General features: G+C 43.2%; 1 protein-coding gene across 1 annotated transcript in view; it reads left to right on the top strand.

The window, feature by feature from the left end:
- The first annotated feature begins 59 nt into the window (after positions 1 to 59).
- Positions 60 to 10,726, top strand: part of JAML (junction adhesion molecule like) — a 27,938-nt gene continuing 17,271 nt past the window's right edge. Inside the window, exons 1-4 of the mRNA XM_055305384.1 lie at positions 60 to 133; positions 436 to 519; positions 5,559 to 5,622; positions 8,972 to 9,126. Coding sequence (XP_055161359.1) covers positions 95 to 133; positions 436 to 519; positions 5,559 to 5,622; positions 8,972 to 9,126 — 342 coding nt within the window. The 5' untranslated portion in view covers positions 60 to 94. The remainder of the gene's footprint in view (positions 134 to 435; positions 520 to 5,558; positions 5,623 to 8,971; positions 9,127 to 10,726) is intronic.

The following is a 10,726-nucleotide window of genomic DNA, read 5'->3' as shown; positions in this document are numbered from 1 at the left end:
CAGCTGATTTCTTTCTCAGGGAATGTTTGCCTGATGCCATTGGAGACCCTGCCCTCAGAGAGCCTCTGAGAGAGTTAATAATCTAGAAGGGGAGATGGCACCTGCACAGGTCTGGAATATGAGGCTCTCCTCAGTAAGTTGAATTTATTATCTCTTTTTAGAACACAAGTATAAATAAAGATTGGATCATGGGCCAGATGACTGAAACGAGAACCTTGATTTAGAGGTTCCTGTTTGCATCTGTAGCTGCTTCAGAATGCACGCAGTTGGTTTGTTATGAGCCCGACCTTCTGTGCGGGCAGAAGTCTCTTGAGTCGGTCTTGGGTACTGCACTTGAAGCAGGATTCAGTGCATTGCTTCCCCTGGGTGCGCCTCATTGTGGGTAAGCAGTTGCTTTGAATTTCTTAAGGAGTGATTCAAACTTTTCTCTCTCAGAAGAAGGCTGGTTCTGAAGGTTTTAATTTGATGACCACGTTTACCCTACTCTCAACCTCTGCAGGAAGAGACTACTGGCATAAGGTAGGCTGGTGGGCGCAGTTTTCCTTTCTGGGGAGTCGCTTCTTTTATGATCCCCAGAGAAAAGAGGGGGTAAGAGGTTTGCTGTTAATGAAAGAGTGATGGTGATGATGGTGGTGGTAGGACTTGAGCTTCTAAGTTGCCTGTGTTTTCAGGTAGAGCAGTGACTAGTTGTTCTCCTGACTAGCTGTCCTTCAACTCATGGCAGGACTTGTCCCCATTGTTTCCCTTCTCCCAATCCTAGATAGGACACTGTGTTTGTGTGTGTGTGTGTGTGTGTGTGTTTAAGATTAATTTATTTATTAGAGAGGGAGCATGCATGAATGGGAGAGGCAGAGGGAGAGGGAGAGAGAATCTCAAGCAAACTCCACACTGAGTGTAGACCTGGACATAGGGCTCAATCTCACGATCCTGACATTATGACCTGATGAAAAAACAAGAGTCAGAGGCTCAACTGATTGTGCCACTCAGGCGCCCCTAGATAGGTCAATATTTAATGTTAAAAAGTAAGGAACTTAAACCTCCCAAGAGAGCTAAGCTATTATTCTTTCTTGTCATGCCCCTTGTAAAGCTCTGATCTCATGAAGGGTGTAGGGTGACCTGAGCTGCTGTAGGGTGGTTTAGATGTAACCCAGTCTAAGCAGGGAGTGGCAGTAATGACTTCCAAAGTCCCCTTCAGGTTAGAGGGTTGACCAATGTAATCGAGACTGCCTTGTAAGGAGCCATGTAACTTCCCAGCCCAATGTAGAAGAAGTGGTCTTAGAAGGAAAAATAAGGATGCATTTCAAGAAGTTAATGCCTTGGAGTGGTTACATGGATTCATACACCTAAAACAATGAGAGCCTTGAGGTGTGCAGCAAAGGGTAAATGGAGAGCACTTAGTTAGCATCAGGGGGGTGGGGGGTGGGCTAGGCAAAGGGGGATGGGCCATGTAAGAGAAGCCTGGACAGTTGTCTGTTGCTTAGTGGTTGGTTGTCCTTACGAGCGGCAAACACTTGCATTCAGAAACAGCGCCTCTCCCTTATTTTGTCTTGTAATATTGTAATATATGGAGGTCATTTTCGCATCCTGTGTGGTAGTCTCATTGTCACGAGACTCTTTTCTGAAGATGTTTTTCTGTCATCATTGTGCCAAGGGTAACAATTCCTCTGTACTGTTAATAATGGGAAAGGGGATCCTTATAGTTACAACTCTCCGAGGGAGATAGAAGACATGCATTAGGAGTTCTATTATGAAAGCACTGTGAGCTCGGGTCAAAATGTTTGGCCAACATATGAACTGCCTTACTGTGCAGAATTATCTCAAGAACATCTGCTGAGTAGATGTCAAGATCTGAAGGAGCAGGATAGAAGCTGAGAATTTAAATGGAATCTTATTTAGAAGGTGCTTAAAGGAGCATCTGATGCTTTGGTTGGATTTCTAAAGACCAAGATTCATTTATATAGATATTATATGTTTGTATATGTAAAATTCTGAATTTCATTATTCAGCTATATATATATTCAGGACATACATATTTGGTATATACCGAATATTTATGTGTATATATATATATATGATAGGAATTTCTGAGTATTTGCCAACTAACAAGGAAATGAAAACTGGGCTAAAGTATCTTTGGTCTTGTTGGGTATTTTTCTGTCCTTTGAAAAGTGGTTCCTGGATCCTACCCTGGGCCTCACTCCATGCTGGCACTGGAGTTCCAGTGGCACACAGATGCAACTCTTGGCTTTGTGGAGCTTTATAGTCTTGGGAGGTGAAGGTGGAGAGCAAGACTTTAATTAAACAGGCATACAAAAAATAGATAACTAGAAATTGTGACAAATGCCCTAAAGGAAAGATAAATAGTACCATTAAAAGTTATGGCTAGGAATCTGACTTGGTAAGCATGGCTCAGGAGAGATTTTCCTAAAGAAATCACATTAAAAAAAAAAAGAAATCACATTAATTTTCGATCTAAAAGCTGAACAGGAGGAGTTCACTAGGTGAAGTGGGTGGGAAGAACAGCCAGGGAGCAGATTCACCCTGTTTTGATAAATGAAGTTCAGAGAAGTTTTGCTCTAAAACATGGAATACTTTCACTAACATGAGGAGCAGTATCGCTACAGAGAGGGGACGGGTTCTGATCCAGAATGCCTGAGTTTAAATCCTGGCCCTACCACTTGCTTTGTGTTATTAGGCAAGTCACTTCACCAGTCGGTGCCTTAGTTTCCACCTCAGTAAGACCTCATAAAGTGGTTGTGAAGATCAAGTGGGTCAATGTGTATAAAGTACTCAGGTAGTACCTGGCATAAAACCCTCTCTGATTTTTAAAAAAGATTTATTTATTTATTCATGAGAGACACAGAGACAGAGTCAGAGATACAGCAGAGGGAGAAGCAGGTCCCCCTCTAAGAGCCTGATGTGGGGACTCTATCCCGGGATCTGGGATCGTGCCCTGAGCCAAAGGCAGCCGGTCAACCACTGAGCCACCTAGGCGTCCCTAACCCTCTCTGATTTATTGCCTATCAACAACTGGTTTCTAGTATGCTACTATATTAACTAGGCGGGGAGAAGTCCCATTCTTTCATGGTAAGGAAGAGGCCTAGGGAGATTGAGCGATTTCCCAAAGATCAAAGAATTAGTTAATGAAAGGTCTGACCCAGGAAAAGAACTTTTTTAGAAAAAAAAGAAAGAAATTCAAATCAGTGCTTTTTCCATGAATTTATTGCCTCTCTCTTCATTCACATAGAATTCTAATGGTGCATATGAGTACTTTGAACCAAAAATGGTATCTTCTAGTCATTAGATTGCACATTTCTCAAAATTTGTTTGAAAATGGTTGAGTGTGGCTCTGAGGACTTGAGTGTGGTGACTAGGTTCAGAGTTCCTTTAGGACTGCTGGTGTCCTCTTAGAATAGAATGGTCTCGTTGTAGGAGATCTAAGTTGATGTCAATGTGATGGTCATATTGGCAGCTATCAGCACGTACCCAGTATTTGCCAGACACTTTACTAGTGCTGTGGCACAGGCCTGGGATACTTGAAAAAAGAATGTATGGTCCTCCTTGAGACTCTAGGCTTATTGGAGTTTGGTGTTAGACCTGTAAATCCAAGCAGGTGGTGCACTGCTCTGGAGAATGTATGAGAACTGTTTGGTGGACAAAGAGCGGGGAGCATAAACAACTCCCTGCAGAAGAATGCATCCAGAATGGGAAGTGGTCTCAGCTGTCCCAGATATGATGAATTAACATAATAACATACTGTAAAGGAAGTCCTTTATCATGCTCACCCATGTAGGGTGGGATGTGATGGGTGTTAGAGCCAGAAGAAGACTATGGCTATCTTGAGAGAGATCTGTGTTTTCATCAGATGTACTTATGTTTGGGGAAGCATAGTGTGACTTTTGGTATATCTGAGTCAGTTCAATTATTATCTACATTGTGATGGGATTCAAAAATTGAAACTGAAAAGTTTCCAGTTCATTCTGAATCATTATTTGCCATTCTATCTAAAGGTAGATGCTCAGAACCCTGAACTCTATTAACACTACAAATTTCCTATCTCATTTTTAGTCAGTTTTCTTTGTTTTAAAGATTTTATTTATTCAGGAGAGACAGAGAGAGAGAGAGAGGCAGAGACATAGGCAGAGGGAGAAGCGGACTCCCTGCCGGGAGCCCCATGTGGGACTTGATCCCAGAACCCAGAATCACGACCTGAGCCAAAGGCATATACTCAACCCCTGAGCCACCCAGGAGTTCCTCATTTTTAGGTTTTCTATCTCATTTTTAGGTTATAAAAAATAGGATCTTATGTGGTAATTCAAAGCACTGTTATCCACATGATCATACATGATCCTTGCATTATTACTCCCATGTCATAGACAAGGGAACAGGTTGAGCAAGGTCAGCTGACTTCTCTGCATAAGGGGGGCCTAGGGTAGGACCTTCTTGAACAGTTTGACCCTGATTTTCCAGATGGAGGATTTTGTTGATTAGAATGCAGGTAAGGAATCTCTTAGGTAATATTTTTTTACCAGTTAAAATGCCACCACATGTGCTGGACTTCCCAGCAGAACTGGGCAGGGTGCTGTGATGGGATTTCCCAAAAGATAACTTTCCTCCTAGCAGATTTGAGGTAGAGTCCCTTCATTGGCAGGCTGTTGAGGATGCAGGGATCGTGGCTGAGACCAGAGTAGTTGGTAGGAACCCAAGGCTGATTGGATTATAACTCCTTGGGGTTGGTGTTCTTCTGTTTCATTAAGAGAAATGTGGGGTAAGGGTGCCTGGGTGGCTCAATCAGTTAAGTGTCTGACTGTTTCGGCTTGGGTGAATGATCTCAGGGTTCTGGGATGGAGCCCTCCCATCAGGCTCTGTGCTGGGCATGAAGCCTGCTTGAGATTCTCTCTCCCTTTGCCCCTCCCCTCTCTAAAAAAAAGTGGGGATAAAAGGGCAAAAAAAAAAAAAAAACAACCTTGCCATGGACATTTCATGCAGCTTGTCTGCCACAGAGTTTGCTGAATGCCTTAACTGGGTTGAAAATTATCTCCTTTCTCACATGCCCAGAAAATTTTCTATATGTTTAAAAGTAGTAATTTTAATTTAGTTGGAGAGATAGGCAAAACTTGCACTCTGAGTCTCTGGTAATCTCCTGTTTATGTGAAACTCTAAGATTGTAGAATGGCTAGGGTTGTCACCTCAAAGATATCCTGAAATTATTCACTTTTTTCCTCTCGAAAAGCCACTTTCATCTAATTTTCCCTTACAGCCAATATAAAGCGGCCCCCAAGTGACTCTCCAAACACCGCTCTGTTTTGTTTCTTCATAGCAGATTCCAGCATCTGCTACTTTCTTGTTCATTCATTTGCCTCTTTTTTTCCCCTTCCACCCACCGCCCCCCCCCAACTTGCAAACTGCACGTGAGCGGGGACCCTGCCCTTCTTGTTTGGGGCTGCATCCCAGTGTCTCCGACAGAGGCTGGCCCACAGAGGCACTGGTTGTGGGTTTGTTAAAGTGACAAACTTCTCTTGACGCTGTTTTCTATTTTTGTTTTCTTTTATCTTAAGACTGAAAAATTGGTGAGCAGCATGTTTTGCCTACTGAAACTCATCCTGATGCCAGTGTTACTGGGTAAGTAGAAACCAAGGGACCAAGGAGGGTACTTGATTTCTCATAAGTCTCGTGCATTTTCAAAAGCCAATTTTATATATTTTCATTTCCCCTTGGTTTGTTGAAACGGAAATCCTAACCTGGAACTTTGGAGTTTTGCTGAAACAGCTGTTTTTGAAGCCAGGGAGCAAACTCTTTCTTGGAAAGCTGAATCTTCCTCTGTTTCTATTACACAAGGAAGGCCTTCGGGTTCTGAGCTGGGTGTTCTAGGACCTGCCTATGTGCTGCAGAGAAAGTCTCTCTGGAATTCCTACATTTTAGATTGTAACTTTAAAACCACAGCTAGTCTTGGATCAGGAAATGAAATCACCAGAGAGAGCCCCAGAACTCAATGGCATTCATGCTTTTTGTCATTCTAGCCTTCTCTTGGTTCTGCAAAAGTGCTGAGCTCTTTCACAATCTGGGGGAGTCCCTTTTGCCAAGAGCTTTCTTTCCTCAATTTACCCTAGCAAGCCTACCTAGGGCTTCCTTATCTTTCAGGTTTCTCCTTAAACCCCACTTCCTTCTAAAAAACCTCCTCTAGCTGCCCCTGTGGGCCGCAGGCTTAGTTGGAATCTCCTATTCATGAAACCTCTGTGCTTGGAGCTGCTTGGGGCTCATCTCTTCTTTCTAAACTGTTCATCCTCTCTCCCCACCTTTTCTCTTTATCCATGGATAGCGCTCCATAAGAAGAATAAATGACTCAGGAGGTGCTTTGCTCTCATCGTCTTTTAGTTTTCTCTTTATTACTATATCTTTTTTAAAAACTGTGCATAGTGACCTAAACACCTGCTCAGCAAAATACAAAAAGAACTGCCGTTGCTCTAATTCCAGGCAAACCAAGAGCGTGCACAAAGAGGCAATCAGACAGGCACACAGACACCCCCCTTCCCCAGAAAATAGTATGTTTTTAAGAGAATTTGTTTTCATAGAAGCAGGGTTGTAATGCTCTGGGGGTCTTTAGACATTTCCCCAGAGGTGCAGGAAGCAACCTGCAGGTTTCTTCCCTTCCAGCCAGAGTTAACAAGCCAGTCCTGTAAGGTGGCCACTTGGCATGAGGGGTGGTGGTGGTGGCGGTGGTGGTTGTATTTCTCTGTGGAGAGGTTTGTCTTCCTCTCTAGAAAGTCTCATTTTGGGGGTGCCTGAGTGGTTTAGTCGGTTGAGCATCTGCCTTCGGCTCAAGTCATGGACAAGTGTCCTGGAATCACGTTCTACATCAGGCTCCCTGCTCAGTGGGGAGCTTGCTTCTCCCTCTGCCTGCTGCCCCTGCTTATGCTCACTTTCTCTGATCAATCAATCAATCAAATCTTAAAAAAGAAAATCTCATTTTCTTCAGCCATCTCTCTGCAAAGGTGTAAGTTTCTCTTCACTCTGGTGGCTGCTGTTTGCTTTCTAGCTACCCTTCACTTAATTCTACATATAGCACTCTTCGTATTAAATGAAATTTGCTTCTTATACCTTTCACCACATGTAAAGTTGCTCAGTTCTTTCTTACAGGAAAATTCCAAATCGGTTTTGGAGCTAATTATGATTTCTTTCAAAACAAGTCCCTCCAAAGGGTTTAGAGTTCATGTTTTCTTTTCCGTCTTCCCTACTGTGTGTGCCTGCTGTTGGGCAGGAAGTTAACTCTCTTCTCTTGGGGCGACAGCTTGCATGGAAAGACTGGCACATTTTCTGTTTATTCCCACATGCGTTCATTTGGCTCTTCCTCCATATAAACTGGCCAGCATCTAAACGCGTTTTTCTTGATGATGTTGTCTCTTTGCACAGTGCACATCTTGTGAAAACAGAAATATCTGTGTACTGGTTTTGTCTTTTAGTGAAAAGAGAAATGACTCGAGCAGCACACAGATAACGGAATGGGGTCATGTGTGCAAAACACCCAGAGGCTGAAGAGACAGGGCTGATGATAAAACTGGAGTGGGAAGGTGGGGAGAGGACAAACACAAAGGAAATTCAGTGGAAAGCCATGCTTTTGTATTGGCCTTTTATTTATTTATTTTTTTAAAATTTTTATTTATTTATGATAGTCACAGAGAGAGAGAGAGAGAGGCAGAGACACAGGCAGAGGGAGAAGCAGGCTCCATGCACCGGGAGCCCGACGTGGGATTCGATCCCGGGTCTCCAGGATCGCGCCCTGGGCCAAAGGCAGGCGCCAAACCGCTGCGCCACCCAGGGATCCCTGTATTGGCCTTTTAAAAAAATATTTTATTTATTTATTCATGAGAGACACAGAGAAAGAGGTAGAGACACAGGCAGAGGGAGAAGCAGGCTGCCTGTGGGGAGTCTGATGCGGGATTTGATCCTAGGACCCTGGGATCCTGACTTGAGTCGAAGGCAGATGCTCAACCACTGAGCCACCCAGGTGCCCCCCCCATTTTTTTTTTAAGATTTTATTTATTTATCCATGAGAGACACAGAGAGAAAGGCAGAGACACAGGCACGGGAGAAGCAGGCTCTCTGCGGGGAGCCGAATGTGGGACTTGATCCTGGATCCTGGAGTCATGCCATGAGCCAAAGGCAGATGCTCAACGACTGAACCACCCAAGCATCCCTATTTTTTTTTTAGAATGCTTTTTTCCTCTATTTTAGAAAGAATTTATTTATTTGAGAGAGAGAGAGAGAGAGTACAAGCATGAGTGGGGGCAGGGGTAGAGGGACAAGCAGACAGAGCCTGACTCCAGAGCTTGAGTCCAGAGCCTGAGGAGACATGGGGATCCATCCCAGGACCCTGAGACCATGACCTGAATCAAAACCAAGAGCTGGACACTTAGCCCACTGTGCAACCCAGGCACCCCTGGATTGGCCTAATTACAAAGACCTGCATGACAGCCAGAATTAGCCAGCAAAGTCAGAGATAAGCTTTGTCAAGGAACTAAAGAAGGAAAAGAAGAAAGATACAAAAATACCTGTTAATGGGCTTTTTAAAATAGGGAACCCATGGGAAACTAGGATCCAGAGACATCTCATTTCCTGTTTATGTATGTCTAAATTCATGACCTGAAAGGAGGATGTCAAGGTTTCTCTTCTTTCTTTAGAAAGGAGCCTGGAGAAAGGAATTCTGGGGAATGGAGAGGGGCCCAGTTAGGAGACTGGGAGCAGATAACCTTTTTGCAGTATTAAGATTGCAGTACTCCTCTGACTTGGGAGGCATGTGTGTACCTAGAGGGTCTTTCTCTTCCTTTGGGAATGCCATGCTGGCTTGAGTGAGGGGCCTCTGAGTACTTTGTGTCACGTCATCTGGGGAGGGAAGATGTAGAGTTACTTAGTGATTAATACTGATTTTTGTATTTGTCTAAATGATGTCTCCTCTTGCCTTTGACTTCTATAGATTATTCCTTGGGCCTGAATGACTTGATTGTTTCCTCCCTTGAGCTAACAGTCCGTGTGGGGGATTCAGCCCTGATGGGATGTGTTTTCCAGACTACAGAAGAAAAGCGTGTGATCAAGGTAGACTGGATGTTCTCATCAGGAGATCGCGCCAAGGTAACAAGGAGGAAATATTATTGTAGAAGTCCCTGGCCAATGGTGTCAGGACAGTGTGGGCAGAGGAAAAAACAGGTCATTAGGTGCTATGAGGTAGTGTTGCAAGAGTTTGGGCTCTGAAGCTTGTCAGAACTGGGCCTCTTCCTAGATTGGTCCCTTGGCTTTGTGATCAGCTGGGCAAATTACTCAACCTTGCTGAACTTCAGCTTCCTCATCGGTGAAGATGAAGGTCATTATCATAATGGTAATGCTTAACTTTTGGGTCATTGAGAAGTAATGGAAGACATGCACATAAAGTTTTTTTTTTGTTTCTTTTCTCAATGTCTGCCCTTTGTAGAGTTGTACAGGTGGGTGGGAGGGCTGAGAAGTGTAAGAGCCTGGTCCAGACAGAAGGTGTGAGAATGATGTCACAAGAATCTTTTCTGCGGAGGAGAGGGCCAGATTCTTTTTTTTTCCTTTGATACTTTCTCACATTATTAAGATTAACAGGATACTTATATATCTAAACATTTACTGTAAGTTTTCAGTGACATTTAAACTCTGAATTATCTTCCCATAATTAAGTTTCTTTAGGTATATTGGTTTATATTTTATAGAAAATACTTATCTTTAGGTCACAAATAAGAAAGAGTATAATTTGCAACTGTTACTTACAAAGATGATTCCAACCTCAGGTAACCTTTTCCCCAAACTGCAATGACTCTTAGTATTTAACGAAAAGAAAGACCAAAAACAATTACTTAAATGTTATCACTGTGTGATTGTGGTGACTAAGAAATCCCTGAAAACTCCATGAGCCATGATTACTGGAAAGCTCAGAACACTAGCAAGGCTTAATTGCAAAGTATTTAACAGAAGGCCACAAATTGTGTTTTCCTACGAGGAGCTAGGAACTATGGATGTCATTTAGTAATGCATTAGAATGGCATTGCCTAGTGCAAGTGTTGCACAGAAACTCCAGGTCTCCTCTTCTTTATCTATTATTTTGGATAAGCTTCCATAATCATAGCATGGCAGCCACTAAGCCATACTGGCCTCCGTCCTTCCATAATCTTTTGGCAGCTGCCATGACCAGCCGGCAGCCAGTAGCTCCAAATGGGTATCTCTGGGACAGCAATCCACCCCAGTTGTTAAGCTTCTCCAGAAGAGGTGAGAGGGCCAGATCCTTTTACCATTCTGTGCACCGTTTATGTGCTGGGGAGTCACCTCTTTCTCCTTCATGGCTGCTTCAAGTTTTCAAGTGATGGGATCAGCTGATATAACAAGGCTGAGGGAGGGTGTTTAATGGGAGCTCCTCAGAGTGGGAAACTGTATAAACCTCATCAGAGGGGATACTTGTATCTCTGGATTGTTTATGAAATCCATACTAAGTAATGTGTTACTCATAGTAAAGTCCTGAAGCTTGCCAATGAAATACTCTTTCTGTAGCTCATAGCACATTATTCTTATAATGCTACTCTCACTCAAAATTTTATTAGTATTTTTTATTATAAGAAGGACAAGCCTGTGGCTTAAGTAGAAATCCTTATTTCTCCCTGTCCCAGCCTGTAAGCCATTCACTGATGATGATTTCTTCTCAAGCTGTATGATATACACTGCC

The sequence above is a fragment of the Nyctereutes procyonoides genome, unplaced genomic scaffold (assembly GCF_905146905.1).
Source record: "Nyctereutes procyonoides isolate TBG_1078 unplaced genomic scaffold, NYPRO_anot_genome, whole genome shotgun sequence".
Taxonomy (NCBI): Eukaryota; Metazoa; Chordata; class Mammalia; order Carnivora; family Canidae; genus Nyctereutes; species Nyctereutes procyonoides.
The sequence above is the reverse complement of the archived record's forward strand: the minus strand, read 5'-3'. Positions and strand labels throughout refer to the sequence as shown.